We start from the raw sequence: 19,034 nt of genomic DNA, 5'->3' as shown, positions 1-19,034 counted from the left end.
TGCAGAAAACAGCTCATTTTTTACCGCGATGTTTAGTTCGATTACCATCATCATGGTTGCTTTACTTAGCCCATCTATTTTAAACGAACCTCTTCACTTAGGAAGGTATGTAGACTTTAATTTATATTAGTGTTATTTAAATTAAATGAATAAATTAGCAAATTTCTCATAATATAACGTTCATGATTTTGTAGCTTGATAGGATTCATTGAAATCATCATTGGGTTACATCTAGTGATTTAGGGTAAAAACAATGATAGAAAGGAAATTTCTCCAAATGACGAAGAGAGGGCATAGAAAAGTAATTTACTATATATATGTAAAGTGTTTTTTTTTTTTTATTTCCACAACATTTGTATCTTGTATCACTTTTTTATACTAATCTTTGTATTTAATACTTCATATTAACCCCAAAATAGCTAAATAGTTACTTGTGCAAATATTGAGATGTATTGATCTGTGCATTAAGCTCGTTTATTAATTTTTACTTTTACTATTTTCCTACCGAAATCATATATAATTGTGTTTATATAAAATTAAATCTTCTACAAGACTACAATAGATAAATTAAATATATAATTACAATATAAACTTTTACATTAGATTGGATAATTCAATCGAGGGCACCTTTCAAGTTTCAACTAACCATAATTTAAATTAAAAAAAAAAAAAAAAAAAGTTGTCACATTGATAACAAATTCATTAAGAATTGTTAGTGTTATTGACTTGAATATTAGGTCACCTACACATGTACAACCATTAATTTGATAAAATAAATATGAATATGAATTAGAGTTGAACTTAAATTTGATACAACAACAAGAGTAAAAAAATATTATGGAAAATTTGTCCCAACATACCCTTTAAACTAGGAGGGAGACAAGGTTACTCAAATTATTTGTTACTCAAATGGCAATCTTGTAAATATTGGTCTTGAAATTTGTGCATAATGATTTTTTAATTGAGCTAGAAGTGTGTGGCAGTAACTCTGTTAGATAACATTTGTCCTTCCTTCTCCATCTCTTTCTTCTTCTTCTTTCTTCTTCACTTGTCTACAAGACTATGTTTAACAATGGTCGAATTCGCTCAGCACCACAACAAAGGTCGTCATTAACACTACCATCACCGCAACAATCTCCAACCCCAAAAGCCGCCGAATTAAACGAAAAATGCTAAGAAAGATATATAAATTAAGGGCATGATTAGCCTAAATGGTAGGCATTTATCATTGTTTGTGAGTGTTCCCTCTTTTGTTGAAAAATTGCTCAACCTCCATTGTTGAAGAATGAAGATCTTAGCTCCTACGTACGTATTTTTCATTAGTTTTTCCTCACGTTAACTCTATCTTCTTGACTTTAACCCAAATCTGGATTTACCCCTACCTTAACTGGAAAAATGACCAGCGTGTCCCTTGAGTAACTTTGGTTGTTACTCAACATGAGTAACTTGGGTTTTCTCTTAAACTAGAGATGATTATTTGAGTCTTAGGGCCTGTTCTCATTGACTGAACTGAACTGAACTGAAATGAATATTTTATAAGAGAAGGAAATTAGGAGCTGAACTGAACTGAATTGAACTGAACTGAACTGAGCTGAATTGAACTGAGCTGAACTGAACTGAAATAAACGTATGAGAATAGGCCCTTAATAAATTTTTTTTTTTTTTAAACATATTCTTTGAGCCTTAATTTTTAATTAGAGAAATATTTATTATGTTGGCTTTTTAATAAGATTTAGTAATTACAAACTTGTTTAAGGAAATTAAATAAAGGAAAATTTGTTAAATATACCTTTCAAAACTCAGTTTTGTAGGAAACAACCTTTTAAATTTTTCTGCCAGCAAATTCATACCTTGAACTAAATTTTTTGTTTTTTTTTTTTTTTGTGAGATGAATCCTTAACTTGTATTCTGACCATTAACCAATTTTCTGCCGTTGATTGAATAGTGCGGGTCATATGCTTCTTCTTGTTTCTCTTATTTCTTCTTTGCTTTATTTCATTTCTTCTTTAAAGTTCATTGTTGATTGAATTTGTGAATCAAATTAGAAAAGAAGAACATGTAAATACAGAAAAGAGGTTGTATACAAAGCATAAAGAAGAAGCATGCAATTTGCATGTTATAATCAACGTTGAAACACGTTGTTGGTCAAAGCCCAAAATACAAGTTAAGGTTTCATCTCGTAAGGGAAAAAATTGTTTAAGGTTTGAATTTGCCAGAAAATTTTTACAAAGTTGTTTCTCGTAAAAACTAGCTTCTAAAAGATTTGTTTGACAAATTTTCCTTGAATAAAATTAAAAATTTACATTGATTTTTTATTATTATTTTTTGACGGGAAAATTTACATGGCTGTCAACTCACTTATAATCCAACATTCTGGTTAATGATTAAGCACTAGAATACGCGAACTCAGAACTAACCCAACTTAAAACCGACCGATTAATTCGACCCAAAAGGCCAAAATTATTACTCGTAGACTTGTAGTGATCACTTCTGAGAGTTTATGATTTTTAATTTTTATTTACTCCCTCTGCATTCAGTTATCTGCAACAATTGTACTTTTTATGGACTCCTAGGCAAAACTTCTTAAGCATGATTATTGAAAATTAAGAGGAGAGGGAAGGGATAATTAATCCAACACCCACACCCATGCAACCCCCACCACTGACGCAGAACCACCACGCCACCCCACGTAACACCAACACCCACGCAACCCCCACCACTCACGCAGAACCACCGACCACAGACCACCGAAACCACCACTCACGGACGCAAAACCACCGAACTCAGACCACCGAAAACCACCACGCATTCCCCATTCACGCAACCCCCACTCATGCACCAGCCCCACGAACTCAGAACACCGACACCCACCACGAAACCCACGACCCCAGGTCTTGAATCGAAACCCACCGCCCAACCCACGACCCCAGATCTTGAATCGAAACACACCGCACAACCGACGACCCCAGGTCTAGCCACGAAACCCACCACAAAACCCACGAACTCAGATTAGTGATTTTGGTATAGTGGTGGGGTTTGGTTTAGGTGCGGTGGGGTTTGGTCGGAGAATAGGGCGGCGAGCTAGGGTGTGGCGGAGATTGGCGCGGCGATGGGGTATAGTCGCGGTGGGGGTGGTGCTCTGGTTTCGTCTAGGCCGGTGGTAGGTAGGGTTGGGGTGGGGTAAGATGGTAATTAGTTGGTAAGTAAGTGTAATTATAAGATGTTAAACAAAGTTTAAAAAATAAAGTAAGGGTAAGGTGGTCATTTTATTGTATAAAATTTACTAAAAAGGAAAGAAAAAAATTTATTGTGGATAATAAGTAGCACCCATTTATGGCAAATGTTGCAGATAATTGAATGCGGAGGGAGTATTTATTTTTTTCCGATGTTATAAAAGTGAAAGTAAATCAATTGAGATACCTTTGTCAAAAATTTTCCATTAATCGATCCTAATTCTCTCTTTCCCCATTACCCCCAAACACCTCACTCATCTCATCAATGGCGCATACCGCCGTAGCCACCGCCGGCGGTGGCGGTGGAAGCGACGTCGAAGCAGGCTTCGCAAAGCTCCAAGGCGAAGATTTCGAGTACTATATGCAAACCTACTCCATCATCCTCGGCAGAAACTCGAAGAAATCCACCGTCGACGTCGATTTAGCCTCCTTAGGCGGCGGAATGAACATCTCTCGCCACCACGCTAGAATCTTCTACGACTTCCAACGACGTCGTTTTGCCCTAGAAGTTCTCGGCAAAAACGGGTGCTTTGTTGAAGGCGTTCTCCATCTTCCTGGTAATGCTCCGGTGAAGCTTGACTCGCAGGATCTTCTTCAGATCGGTGATAAGGAATTCTACTTTTTGTTGCCTGTTAGGAATATTCTTGGTGGGTCCGCTGCTCCACGTCATCATGTGTATAACAGCCCTCTTCCGCCACCGGCTGTTCCGGCGAGGAATTCTGGGTTTGGTGCTGGTGGTGGTGGAGGTGGAGGTGGGGGGAGTAGGAAGGGGAGGATGAAGGAGTATTTTGCGGCGGCGGATGAGTATGAGGAGGAAGATGGTGGAGGGAGAGAGGAGGGTGTTGGGTTGTCGAAGAAGATGAGGAGGTATGGTGATGGGGGCGGGGGCGGGCATGATAATTATGGGTATGGTGGTGGTAGTGGTGGCAAAGGTGGGCTTTCTGGAACCCTTGGTCAGTAATTTGTTCCCCTTTCCTTTGTATTTGATTATGAATGATTGATTGTGGCAAATTGATTGCAAGGTTTATTGGACTTGATTGTTTAAACAATTGGTTATTTTGTATGTGATTTTATGAAATTGAAATTGATGGAATTGCTAATGATGGGATGTTATTGGTGTTGTATGATTTAATTTGATTTTTAGTTGAATGATTATGTTTGTGTAGTTGTTGAGGTTTCTTCTATGGAGAATATATGCTGAATTATTGATAAGTTAAGGATGAATGGGTTTCGTTGCAGTGTGAGAGTGTAAAGATTGTGACTTGTGAGTCTAGGAAGTCGAGGAGGGGTCAGTGTTGTATTGGGCTTTGACTAGGAAGGGCATGGAGTGTCTCTTGCAAAGAAGAGTAGGAGTTTATTTAACTTGATATTGTGTTGTTGGGTTAGAGTTATTAAGTCGAGAAGAAGTAGTGATGAAGGCAATGAATGGAATGATTTAGCAGTCCCTATCTAATTCATCTTGTGTCTTATTTGTTTTTAGGCTGGACTATGTCGTGGATGTTGGGTCTGTGCTATGCTATTGTGATGGTATATTTTTGACAGATTTATAATTTTCTTTTGTGGATGTAGGAGGCGTTGCGTCTAGTAATTGACCACATTTCATATTTTCGGTTGTGTACAGTTCGTTGATGATCAATAGATTTAGAATTCCTTGGATTTAATTTTGTTGTGTGGATCATTAATTATATGCCAATTGTGCCTAGAATCACTTCTCATTTTCCCTACCTTGTGTTATGGTTGACTTTGTTAAGCTCTACCTCGTCACCATGTCTGACTATTTTTTTCTCTTTCGCCCTTCCCTTCTCATTCTCTTTCTTTGTACACTGTTGACAAATCTTCAAGCAGCATCTCTCTCCTGTATTCCTTTTGTGTCAATTGTGTTTCACCTGTTTCCCGCTCCTTATTTAAGTTCTTTTATCCCCTTTCCTCTGTTCCTGGTCTCTCTTAGGTAGCATATGCTTCTTTGAGTTTCCTCTCTCCTTTCTTCTTTCTTTGGCTGGTAGCATTGGATCTATACTCCATCTTCCATGTTGAGGTTATCAATAGAAGTCTAGTGTTTGCTTTAGATGTGAGAGTTTTTGCTTGGGGTTAGATTGTGGCATGACTATGGAGATGAGTTGATTTGAAAGTTTTAAACCTTGTCTTCACTTGTGGAAAAGGAATCCTTCAGGGGCCAACCTGTCCAATGCTTGGAGAATTGATTGTTAAAGTGGGGATTATTATCATGGTTTAGGATGACCCTTTTCATGATTCCTCATTAAAGCACCAAATTTTCGGTAGTTAAAGTTGTGTCTCAGACTCCCAGTTTCCCAGACCACCATGAACTCTGAATCTCGGTCAGCTCATTTATTTGTTGCCTACTTGGTTGGAAGGAGTTAGGGTGCACCGGTACAAAGAGTGGAAGAGTGGGATCATGGAGAGGTTAATGAGGTAGAGGGAGACTGAAAATGACTTGGTTGGATGGAGTTAGGAAGGATATGAAGCACATGGATTTGTATGAGAATGAAGTATTTGATCGCAAGGGATGGAGGAGGAAGAATTTTGTGGATGACTATACGGAATAATCACTTTTGGTTCATGAGCCGACCCCGCTTATAGGATTAAGGCTTTGATTGATTGATTGACTGACTTGTTGCCTACTTGCCTAGCTTTACTGATTTAGTCATGAGGTATATAAGATGTAAGCAATGTAATTTTTTGACCAATAATCTGATATAGTATTTTATAGTCATTGCGGATGACACCCGTGTTTTTAGCATTTTTTGTCACGTCTCGAAATTGCCTCAGCCAGTTATAGCTTGTGTCTATGGGACTTTGTGATTCTGGCTGTAATTCCATCCAATACTGGATTAGATATAAGAAATTGTAGAGTGTTTGGCTAGGTGTTCCCAACCATTGTATCTTGATTTTTGTATTTTGAGAGCTAGTATCCTGACATTTTTTGATTCCCTGATCATGTATATTCTCATAGAACCACGATATTGTTTAAATTGCTTTAAACATTGACAATTTTTGTTTCCCCTTAAGCTGCATTTTTATCTATTGCAGTGGCACTGTGCTGCGCCTTTTTTCTTTATTAAAGTCTATCCAATCTTTTGTTTTTGAAGAAGACATACTGTGGAATGCCTCCACCTAGGTTCATTGCCTTTTTATGTCAATCCTTTTCTTATTCCTTTTAAAAAGTGTATATCTGGACTCTAGTGTATATAAGACTCTAGTGTATATAAGACCCGCTATGTACTTTGCCTGCCGAAGGAGGTAGTGGTGAATTGGTGATGCTTGACTATTAGAGCTTATGAAGTTTTTATAGGTGTACTCTTTTTATATAAAGTTGAGGTTTGAGTTGACCTAGACATCTTGAAATCTTTTGCTTATTAACTAGAACATACAACCTTAATCTGGTTTCTCCTGAACTCTTGTGTGTTGGAAAGTTCTAAGTAGTTTCATGTCAATGTTTACCAAATTATTCAGGATTTTAAATAAAAAATGTTTGAATTTATCTTTATGAGTTTGCAATCTAAATGGACCACTAATGGGGTGGTATTGTGTGACTTGTGCACTTTTGCTTTTGAGTTGAGTTTTCAAGAAAAATCATTTATTATACCTGATATAAAGTCTAAAATGTTATTGTCCTTCCCTATTTTTCTTAGCCTTCATATATCTGAAATTAATTTATATTATATTAACTTTGAACTTAGTTTAACGTATTAGACCTTATTAAAACTTATTTGAATTTAATTTGTTCTTGGTTAAATGGTAACCCTTATCAACCCTATTAGAACTTATTTTTCCTACTGAACTAATGAGATTTGAAATAATTTAAGGTGAACAAAAAAGGGCCTAAATCTTTACAACTTTTATACATTAAACAAATTTCTTACAACATGGACAATAAGCTGGAAATTTTTTAGCTCTATATTGTTGCATAGGATAAATTAATTGACATTTATGCGTATAGGAAATGAATATTACCCTAACCTTGAACTAAAAAATCTGATGTACGCGAAGATGTGTGATATAATAAAGATTAAAAGCTGCTCTTTGACTTGCTGGTTTAGGTTGAAACTAGTAATTAGAAGGTTTGGTCTATCTTGGATTTTTTTTGCTGTATTTTTATACAAATGTATAAAAAATAACACTATTTAGTAGATTTGCCTTAATGTTTATTTTCTAAATTTGTAATTTTATGAATGCCCAATAAAAGATATATCCTCTGATAACTTGATAAGTGATCAGAGATTTAAAGTTCTAGTCAAATCTGATTTTGGCAAAAAATTGTAATAAGGTTTTGAAATAATTGAAAGAACAAGCTGTAAATGAAATTGACACAAAAATTTTGGCCCACACCTATGTAGAAGCCAAAGAGTATCTGTTAACAAATACAAGTGAACATACTGAACTGATTTGCTCAGGTCCATGAATTACAGTCCTTCTAAACAATGAATTTGTTCCAGCTGTTACTTGTAATTTTTTATTTTTTATTTTTAACAAATCTTTTACTTCCTCTGATGTTTTACTTGCAACATATGTCTTTGGCAGTTTTGCATATATTTTAAGGAAGATATTAGAGGTGATAAAATGAACAAATTTATAAAATCACATTCAAAAAGAAGGGTTGGATCATTAACTTTTTAAGTTAGATTAATTAAGTTTTCCATTGACCTTCTATAATTCCTTACATAAACTATGTGTCAAGAGGGTATTTTGCAAGTAAAAAAATATGGAGGAAGTATTTATATAACCTAAACTTTTTTCTTTTTCACAAAATCAATAGTATCCACTTTTTTGTATGTCAATAGTTCAATACTCTATACTTCCTCCGTTTCTTTTTATTTGCATCACTTTCTTAAAATAGATGCATCACTTTCCTTTTTAGTTAATAAACTCTCTCTATTTCTCTCCTATCACATGAGTCCATTTTTTATTCTCTCTATCTCTCTCATCTCCAAAAGTTGAATTTGCAAAGTGATGCAACTAAAAAACACAGAGGAAATATGTGAACTTGCATCATTGATTAATTGAGTTTTTAAACATAGATTTTTATTGGAAATGAAATGCAGAACGACGCATTAACATGTCAATGTGTCATAGGTACCAAAAATATGCCATAATATACTCTTCGGGGATCAGAAGACATGCTTGGGTAGCATGCTGATTACAGTTATTTCTTCAAGTTCTTGACCCTGTAGTGCACTAGGTGGTCATTATCATAGATGAATATACATAAAAGAGCCAAAGCAATCTGAGGTATGTGGTGGAGCTACATTGCTTACACTCCTTCATCCTTACTTGTAAAACATTTCAGGATAAGACGTAAGGGGAGATAGGTTTGCAGAATTAAAGTCCATTTACATGTAAAGATCTAAAATTTTCAAGTTGATTTCTTGTTAGCAAATTTGGACATTGGAATCAGCAATTTTTTTTTCTAGTCTTTTCTTTTTTTTTTTTTTTTTTTTTTTTTTTGGAATACTCCTACTGTCCTACTCAACTTTAAAGGTTTGAATCCCATACCTATTTCATCAAATGCTTTTATTGATTTTGATACTTTTGCTTGGCTTCAAAAGTTCAAAGTGTTAGGATTAGCAAAAATGAAACACTATAGGATAATAGGAAACTATACTTGTAATCCTATGCCTTCTCCATAAAAATATATATATATATATATATATATATATATAAAAGAATAAATAAAAAATAAAAATAAAATAAAAATAAAATTTTAAACTAGATATAAAAAACATAGGGATAATAGAAATCCTATGCCTTCTCCATAAAAAAAAAAAAAAAAAAAAAATATAAAAGAATAAATAAAAAAAAAAAAAAAAAAAATTTAAACTAGATATAGAAAACATAGGGATAATAGAAATCTAAATATTATCTCAGTCTAGCTATAATTAATCAGGAACTTTAATGCCAGAGTCCTAAACAGATTATACGATGATATGGAAATAACTAGGCAAATTTGTGCAAATCGGCTAGCATGCTCCTCTTAGCTTCCTGCAGGCTTCTACCTCCTATCTCTATGGACATGTACAAGAGTGCACGGATGTGCAGCCTGTAATGTGCTTTTTATTGGTCAATGTTATTCTTTCACAACCTAAACCTGAAACTCACCTCATGTCTTTGGCCTCCACTAACTGTGTTGGACTTTTGGCTTGTCATATTAAACACAAATGGTCTAAAATCTCACACTTATTCCAATTTTGGGTACAACCTTGTGAACATGTTTAATTGATTATGTGAGCCATGGCCACCTGTGCTTGATGACCCTTAAAAGAGAGTTTAGATGTACGATCAGAATTTATATCTTAAAAAACTAAAACTCTTATTTTTTAAACAGAAAAAGCAATTGAAAAATTTCAAGGATTGCCTTGGGGATTTTGTTAGCCATAAAGATGGAAAGTTGGATAATGTAGGAGAGGAGCATGAGCATTTGGCTTTTAGGATTCCACCTCCCCCCGCCCCCCCTCCCACTCCCCCTTCCCCTTCCACCCTTTTTATCTCTATTATATAAGCCAAGACATAGGGTTGCGGTGTCCCCTCGTCAAGACCAAACTGCCGACTTGCTTTAAATACATAATATTGATAATTTAATAAAGTCAATCAAGTAACAAAGTAAAAATGGAAAGATTGATTAATCAACAAAGAATCATAGAAAAGAAAATTAACAAATTAATTATTTGAATTATGTCCAAAAATAAAAAAAATTACATTATTAATTTATAAATGTAAAGATACTTATTTTCAGTTAATCAATCATTATTTATACAATCAAGATCATCTCAATTGATTTCAATAGCTAATAAAGGAAAGAGGAAGATGATGTCTTTTTTCCAAAAACTATTAACTAAAGTTATGATTATCCAATATATTAATAGTTATAGTACTGTTTTATACTTCCTCCATTTCTTTTTAGTTGACACTTTTACCATTAATATCTTTAATTACAAATAAACAAAAATTATAAAAAGTTGATATTTTGAAAATATATATTATAATAATTCTAACAAGATCCACTTGAATATATTTTTCATTATGTATAAATAAAAATTAATGGTCACAAGAAAGTGTGTGAATACTGAATAGTGTTATAGTCAAAACATGTCAACTAAAATAAAGAAAGTAGTATTAATATTGAGGTTCATATACATCAGCACAAAAAATATTAACCATGATCACTCACTACCATATTGTTAGTTAGGATACCAAGCTCAACTACCTACCTTCACCCTTCCATATTTACGAACTATTTTAGTCTAATATACTCCCTCCGTCCCCAAATGATAGTCCCTTATGGGCAAAAATCACGGGAATTAAGAAACTTAAATAAAAGTAATAAAATTACATTGATAATATAAATTTACATTGGGTATGTAAAATAGTAGAGAGAGAAAGTAATAAAAGTACATTGAAAAACAAAATTTACATGGGAAAGTTAAATTTGCACAAATATTGTTGTAATTGGTGGAAGTTTTGATAAAAAATTGATATTAATGGTACTTGAAAAAAACAAATGGGACTATCAATTAGGGACTAAAAATAGGCCATAAGGGACTATCATTTGGGGACGGAGGGAGTAGTATCTTTTGTATTTTTACCTCATAGTATTCATGTCATAAAATCAAACAAGTATTAGATAGTTATTATCAATACAATAAATATTAAAATTATCAAATTATCACACGCATTGTGTGCTTATACATTGAAACAAATCTAATAAGATCCCACATGATAACCCACCCCCACCCCCCCCCCCCCCCCCCCCAAGTATATATTACTAAAAGTTTTGTCTATACTATTGAAATTTGACCTACAAATAACTGAATTAGTGTTGGATTGCAATTTCCTATGTATTTTGGTAAGTTGGGCCAAATATTACCAATGCGCATAATCCACCTTACCCGGTTTCACACTTCACAAGGGGTAGGGGCAATTTAGGTAAAACAGCTTCAAATTGTATGTTTTAAATAAAAATCTGACCTATTATGTTTTTATCTTCCTAAATGTTATAGCTTAAATAACAGAAGCGAATATGATCCGTGTAGTAATTGTGATTTGTGATGCAGCTTTTGGAAAATATGTATTTAACCTACTTGGAATCCTTACTTAATAAGATTCTTGTAGGATCCACTCACATATGGATATAACAAGCACACTTCCAAAAGAGAAAGATTGTGGATATAGGAAGACTGTCTGGGACTTGTGTCGTTGTGTCTAGAGCAGGGTCTCTATATCTTGAACTTTTTTGTTCCAAGGATTGGGTTCTCGGATAGCACCTGTATAGGATCCTTATCCCATGTCAAAGTAACATATAGACTGTCAGAGCAACAACAGGAGAGAGCCTAGTTTGAAATGAGGACTGTTCCATTGTTATCTCTACCATATTAGTTGGTACATTATAAGTTCTGTCAAATGATTATGAATTAAAATCGGCTTTTGTCTTAGGAGGCTACTTTGGACTCAACAGAATTTGGTACCATACATGTTGCTGTTGTGTCCCTGAAAATATGTTGGATAATGTCTTTTTTATAAGAACCTTAATATGTTTTAAGCTTATGTTATTATTCTATGGATACCCTGAAACCATGGTCATGTAAAATTAATATGAGGTGTGGGATGGGCTGTAATAAATCTCGTATGCAAGTAGGATGCAGTATCTTTTTGTTGAACTTTCCATTTTTTGAGTGACTCCCTGATACTAGTGTTGTACATTTACTTGTTTCACTACTGTGCAGCACTGCACTCTATCCATTTTTTCATATCTAGTAAGTCATTTTCCATCCAATCAATGAATCTTTGCTTTTTAGGAAGCTAGTATTCCATGTGAAACTTTGTGTTACTTATTGTATGGATCCTCAGTGTTAAATATATGCAACTGATTTCACCTATTGGTCATAGGCATTGTTCCATTTGATTTCTCTTCCATATGTTGTTTCTATTGTTTATCTCCTTGAAGTGTTTGTTTTATTACTGATGGTCTTTATATTGCAGAAAAGAAATCTGATGGAAGATCAAGAGTTAATCCTGAAGCTGACAATCAACAACTAATGCAATTGGAAGAGAAAGATGTAGTATCATCTGTAGCTACAGTGTTATCTGATCTGTGTGGTCCAGGTGAATGGATGCCCATGGAGAAACTTCATACGGAGGTTAGTTCTTGTACAAATATTGAAATACCTCATTGCTTGAATAATCAGTAAGTTTGAATGTTTTTTATATTCTTAGGACTTATTGGATTCTTTTATGATAAATGTTTTTCTTTACTTGCTTTGTACTCAACACAGTAATATGATGTGCCAATGTTGGAATTCAGAATTTTAAGGCTCTGTTTGTTTTGGCAGAAAACCTTTTCCTAGAAAATGATATCTCCATTTCTCCATTTTCCTTTGTTTGTTTTGTTATAGGGTGGAAAACAATTTTCTCATAGGTAGGAAGTTGCTTATTAAAAAAGGAAAACCATTTTCATCTTGTTAAGAAGGCATGCTAGGTTTTCCTCTTTGACTCCACTTCACTATTTTCTCTCCTCTATCCTTCCCCTCCCTTTTACTTCCATTTTCTTTATTTTTCCATGGTTTTCCTACAATCAAACATACAAAGGGAAAACTTTTTCACAATCATGCTTTCCTTTGAAAACTGTTTTCCTTAGAATATCTCTTAAAAATGTTTTCCATCAAAACAAACGGAGCCTAAGATAATAAATGATTTTCTTTACTTGCATTTTGGTTCATTCTTGTGCATTTCTGCAGAATTGTAAATGGTGCAATCACATCCTGATTAACTTTTTTGGATGTCATATGTCAGCAGTGTACAAGTCTAGATGTGTGTATATGGTCTATTGGATTACTTGAGCTAGTATGTATTTCGTAAGTGGTAGAGCCAATCTTATGTTTCACAATCCAGTAAACCCTTTTTTTTTTTGGGAGTTGTCATTATGCAGTTTTTACACTAATACTTTTAAAACAAACCATAAACATTACTATCTTTCTTTGCCTCTTTTTCTCTTCAATCAATCAATCAATCAAAGCCTTAATCCCAAAAGTGGGGTCGGCTAACATGAACCAAATATGATTATTCCGTGTAGTCATCAACATAAATCTTTCTCCTCCATCCCTTACGATCCAAAACTTCATCCTCACGTAAATCCATGCACTTCATATCCTTCCTCACTCCTTCCAACCAAGTCATTTTTGGTCTCCCTCTTCCTCGTTTAATCCCTCCATGATCCCACTCTTCCACTCTTCGCACCGGTGCACCCACGGGTCTCCGTCTTACATGTCCAAACCAACGCAGACGATTTTCCCTTAATTTATCTGCAATGTCTGCCACACCTACTTTCTTGCGAATAACCTCATTTCTGATTCTATCTCTTAAAGTGTTTCCACACATCCACCTTAACATGCGCATTTCCGTAACCTCCATCTTTTTAATATGCTCTTTCTTAGAAGCCCAACATTCTGTACCATAGAGCAACACTGGTCTTATGGCAGTCCTGTAGAATTTTCCCTTCAACTGTAGGGGAATGCTGCGGTCGCATAACACTCCCGTGGCCGCTCTCCATTTAAGCCACCCTGACTTAATTATGTGGGTTACGTCTTGATCAATGTCACCATTCTTCTGGATGATCGACCCAAGATACTTAAAACATTCACTCATGGTCAAATCCTTTCCATCCAAACTCACCACTTCATTGCTTGTCCCCCTCTGAGTGCCAAAACGACATACCAAATATTCAGTCTTACTCCGACTTAGCTTAAACCCTCTAGATTCCAACCTTTGCCTCCATTGCTCCAACTTAACATTAACCCCGTCCTTAGTCTCATCCACCAAAACGATATCATCCGCGAACAACATACACCATGGAACCTCATCTTGAAATGGTCTAGTTAATTCATCTAGAACCGTTGCAAAAAGAAAAGGGCTTAATGCAGACCCTTGATGCAATCCGATTGTAATAGGGAAATCTTTTGTCAACCCTCCGCATGTCCTCACATTTGTTGACACATCCCGATACATATCCTTAACTAGGTCTACATACCTTCGTGGGATACCTTTCTTCAACATTGCCCACCAAAGTATCTCTCTTGGCACCTTGTCATATGCCTTCTCTAAATCAATAAAGACCATATGAAGATCTTTCTTCTTTACCCTATAAAACTCCATCATTTGTCTTATCAAATGGATTGCCTCCATAGTAGATCTCCCAGACATAAAACCAAATTGGTTATCTGAAATGCTTGTGTATGCCCTCAACCTTTGTTCAATCACCCTTTCCCACAGCTTCATAGTGTGGCTCATAAGCTTAATTCCTCGGTAGTTAGAACAATCTTGAGCGTCTCCTTTGTTTTTATAAACCGGGACCAAGGTGCTCTTCCTCCAATCTTGTGGGATTCTTGTAGCCGTCCATATCTTGTTGAAAAGGTTTGTTAACCAATCAATACCAATCTTACCCAAACACCTCCACACCTCTATCGGTACCCCATCAGGGCCAACCGCCTTCTTAGGTTTCAACTTCCTCAGTGCAATCTCCACCTCTACTCTCCTAATCCTTCGCACATACTCCATGTTGATTTCTTCATCACTCACAGAGGTATCTCCTATCACAACTCCATTACTTCCATTAAATAATTCATCGAAGTACCCCTTCCACCTGTCCTTGATGTCCTCCTCTTGCACTAGGACCATTTGGTTCTTATCTTTGACACACTTCACCATGCCAATATCCTTCCTTGCCTCTTGTCTTCTCTTTGCCATCTTATAAATGATCCTTTCTCCCTCCTTGGAATCAAGTTTTTCATAAACCTCCTGATATGCCTTTTCTTTCGCTTAACGAACAGCTGCCTTTGCCTTACTCTTAGCCTCCTTATACGCTGCAAAGGTTTCATCACTCCTACATTTTCCTAAGGCTTGATAGCATTCCCTTTTTTGCTTAATTACTGCTTTCACCTCTTCATTCCACCACGAAGTATCTCTCTGTATCGAAGTTCTTCCCCTTACTTCCTCTTTTTCTCTTCAATAATAAAAAAAATTGAATTTCTATATTTTAAGTTACAATCTTATATCACATTTATTTTATAAATTCTTATTAACCTTCAACCTCATGATCAGTAAACCCACTCACCATCCAGTATTTTTTCATTTGCCAATTGCCACCACCAGTCCAAAAAAGTCTACAAAAAAAATACTGATTGGTTTTCTAATACTTGTTCTTTCTCTCTCTTTCTTTTGATGTCATTTGGATGAGCTATTTTTTCTGTGCACTTGGCAGAATTTATCTTTTTTCATATGGGGTATTTCTGTACGAATTAAGTCAGTGTCTTTCCATTGACCATCCTTGTTGCACCCCTGGTTCAAGCACTACTATTGACTTCAGCTGATTAGTTTTGACATGGGTCTTGTCAGGGCTTCAATTATGACCAAGATAATAATCTCTACAATGTTTTTACCCTTCATAAATTCTAAAATAAGCATAGTGAGGCTTATTACTTTATTAGTATGACTGTATGAGTAAACATTAGCCTGGCAGAATTCTTAAGTCTTGCAAACAAGAGGAGCAAAAAAGGATTAGAAGAATCAAGTGTTTGTATGCGGGTGTGCATAGAGAGGGGCTTTGGGGGAGGTTTAACCTGTGTATAAGCATCATAGCTGGATTTGACAATTCTCAATGGCTCATAATACATGGGACTTGGCAGCTTTGATAAGCATTGCAAGCAAAGAATCAAGTGTTTGTGTGCGGGTGTGCATAGAGAGGGGCTTTGGGGGAGGTTTAATCTGTGTATAAGCAGCAATTAGACATTTTGAAGGATATTTGCACAACTATTCTTAGGTTTCAAGCAATTGTTTTTTTTTTTTTTTTTCTTTTGGGTTGCTGTCCTTGCTGATCATCATCTGATTCTTCTCATATTGTCTTCTACTCAAATTACCTTTCCCTCCCACCTCAGTCTTTTCTTAATGATAGGAATTAGTGTTTTACAGTTGTGCTGGAGTTTCAGTTATCTACTACTGTGTAGTACATATGATTTCCATCCTATATCATATTTTTGTTTTGAAGTAGGTTATGGGCGTATGGCATATGTTATTTGTTTGTCAAATTTATGTTGTGTACTATTCTATGCAGCTAATGGAGCAATATGGTAGTGTTTGGCATCATAGCCGTGTAAGGAGGTATCTCTCATCTGAGGACTTTACAAGTCAAGATTCTAAAGGAAAACCATGGGATGGCTTGCTGGCATTGCTGAGAAAATATCCAGAACATTTTGTCATCAATACGCGATCCAAGAACCGTGTAACATTGGAGTTTGTTTCTCTCGTGTCTCTTCTTTCCTGAGATTGTTTAGCATTAGGCAAACCCATGTGTATCCTAGTTAGATACAAATTAGCTGGTTGGCTCATACATAAACCCCATACGCGAAAGTTGATAGTGTTTGTGTTTAAACTGCTTTTGCTGCTTTGGCTATGTTTGAGAACTGAGAATCTAGCTTTTCATCACCTGCAGCATGACCGCCAAGATACTTTGCTTAGTGTATAAAGAAGTTTCAGCAGGAAATGTTGATTGACAGAAGCAACTGCTTATGGTGGGATACAGTTTGAAAGTTACCAGTTGGCTCTAATCTACTAATCAGTTAAGATTGCTAATTTATCATCAACATGTAAAATTGTAGGTTGTGTTGAAGTACAGCGATGCCCTTGGGTCGGGGGCCTAAATTACGATCATTCTTATTTTGATTTAACTGGTTTTTTTCCTTCCATCCCACTGTATTTCCTTCATTTAGATTTGGACCTGTGTAATCCTGCTCAAAAACAGCTGTAGTTCATCTGTCATTTTTCTTTTAGCATACATCGAAAGTCGAAGCCTCGTTGAAAGGTTGAAACATACTGTCTTCTCGTATGAGCGAGGAATGTTTACCTTTAAGTTTAATTTCAGCTTTAGTGACTTCAATTTGCTTAAATGTCGTCATGAAATTCTTATAAAATTTGCATGAAAACCCCTTCAATTTGATAAACATCAGAATGGTGGGGGATTTTAACTTTGTGAGGATTAGTGGTGTAAGAATTACCGAGTCCAACACAAGAAAATTCTTGTGTTTAGTGAAGGAGCTGCAAAGCGGAAACAAAAGTTGCTCAAATTGATCGTGCATCCATGCCAATTATTTTAGTTGCTTAAGAATTGAAGGGTGGTATCATCAAATCATTACAAAAATTATTACTATCATGAAAATTATTATCATCACTTGTGCAAGTCTTGCAAATTCTATGGTTTTCTATATTATCAATTCATAACTTTACCTATCATATAATTAGAGACTTAGAGTCATTGAATATCAGAGGTTAAAATGGTCTACTAGTTTAAGACCCGTGTCATAAATTTTGTAGTTTGTCTCTTACTTTAAGTTTATAATGTGGAAACAAACTTATGAAATCACTCAATCCTAATAATATAATTCTATGAAAGTCATTGAATGAGTTGTTTTATCACTCAACAGTCTTAGCATGTTATTTTGTTCTTCGATTCTTGGATACTCTTTGGTCTCTTTGAAGGTAAAAATACAAGTCACATAACCCACGTTTTCTAAAGGTCTGTTCCGATTTACTGAAAACAACTGAATTGTATTGAACTGATTGGGGCTGAACTGAACTGGACTGAACTGAATTGTTTATGAGAGAAAGAAATTAGGAACGGAATTGAACTGGACTGATTGGAGTTGAACTGAACAGAAATTAAGCTGAACAGAACAAACCCAAACTCTTTCAAAGAAGTAGAATTTTGATGGACTACTACTACTTGTAAACCAAAGCTAATGAAGTCAATTTGTTTTGTCTTGGTGTAAGACAAAACCGTTTTGCAAGGTTATATTGTGATAATGACACGACATATTGTGGGTAATATGATGTTTCACGAGCATATAAAACATATTGAGGATGATTGCCACTTTGTTCATTATGATATCAAAGTAGAGGTGGGCAACATGCCGTGTTGTGCCCGCAGTAGCCTGGTGGTGGCTTGTGTCGTGCCTGGTGGTGGCTCGTGCCGTGCCTGCATCTTGACGTGCTGTGCCGGGCCACCATTTAGCACACCCCAGCCCACGGCACGTCACGTCCCACGTGCGTGGCGTGCCGACCACCGGGCCGCCCATAATTTTTTTAAAAAAAATAAATATACTATTTAAATAATTTATTAATTTATGTTATGATTTTATTATTACTACATTATTATCGTTCTTTTTATTATTCTTATTTTTATTACTACGTATTATAGTTCTTTATTAATATTATTTATGTTATTTTATGGTCGTGCCTTGCGTGTCGTGTTGGCGGGCCAAACTACCGTGCCGCCCGCGGATTCGTGTTAGATTCTTGAAATTGTATTCATGGCACGGCCCATGGCCCACTCCCCGGTAATCGTGACGTGTCGTACCACTAGCGGGCTCGTGCCCTGACGGGCCAATCTCGTGCTGGGCCCGTGCCGCCCGCAAGCCGGCATGGCCCATGCCCACCTCTATATCAAAATATGCAACATTACTACATTCTATATTTGAACAGGTAATCAGTCAGTGGACATTTTTACCAATGCTTTTGGAAAATCAAAGTTTTAAATTTTTTAAATACTCCATAACCAATGTGCATTCAAATTATGATATAGCAAAAAAAAAAAAAAAAAAAAAAAAAAAAAATCTTAAACAATCGTAATTTACTTTTTTCCTTACCCAAATTCGTATATATGGTTAGGGATTACTTCCTTAGTGTTATAAGGGGTTAATTTATCTGTTACATAAGTTAATGGGTCAGTGTAATAGATAGAGGTGT

General features: G+C 35.5%; 1 protein-coding gene across 2 annotated transcripts; it reads left to right on the top strand.

Moving 5' to 3' along the window:
- The first annotated feature begins 3,422 nt into the window (after positions 1-3,422).
- LOC145571959 (FHA domain-containing protein FHA2-like) lies at positions 3,423-17,101 on the top strand. Of its 2 annotated transcripts, none has more exons than XM_081630974.1 (3): positions 3,423-4,165; positions 12,225-12,382; positions 16,348-17,101. In XM_081630974.1, exons 1-3 carry the CDS (start codon positions 3,499-3,501, stop codon positions 16,555-16,557), a joined length of 1,035 nt encoding a protein of 344 aa, XP_081487100.1. In that variant the 5' UTR covers positions 3,423-3,498; the 3' UTR covers positions 16,558-17,101. The 2 variants fall into 2 exon arrangements, with proteins under 2 accessions (XP_081487100.1, XP_081487099.1); XM_081630973.1 differs by having other exon boundaries at positions 3,424-4,186.
- The last annotated feature ends 1,933 nt before the right edge of the window (positions 17,102-19,034 follow it).

Source organism: Chenopodium album, chromosome 12 (assembly GCF_948465745.1).
Source record: "Chenopodium album chromosome 12, dcCheAlbu1.1, whole genome shotgun sequence".
Taxonomy (NCBI): domain Eukaryota; kingdom Viridiplantae; phylum Streptophyta; class Magnoliopsida; order Caryophyllales; family Amaranthaceae; genus Chenopodium; species Chenopodium album.
Note: the sequence above shows the minus strand (reverse complement) of the source record. Positions and strands in the feature narration are given on the sequence as shown.

Coding starts and splice junctions, on each gene's coding strand:
- LOC145571959 (XM_081630973.1), top strand. CDS start 3,499: ATGGCGCATACCGCCGTAGCCACCGCCGGCGGTGGCGGTGGAAGCGAC. Junction 4,187..12,224: donor TGGGCTTTCTGGAACCCTTG/GTCAGTAATTTG, acceptor TTTATATTGCAG/AAAAGAAATCTGATGGAAGA. Junction 12,383..16,347: donor TGGAGAAACTTCATACGGAG/GTTAGTTCTTGT, acceptor TATTCTATGCAG/CTAATGGAGCAATATGGTAG.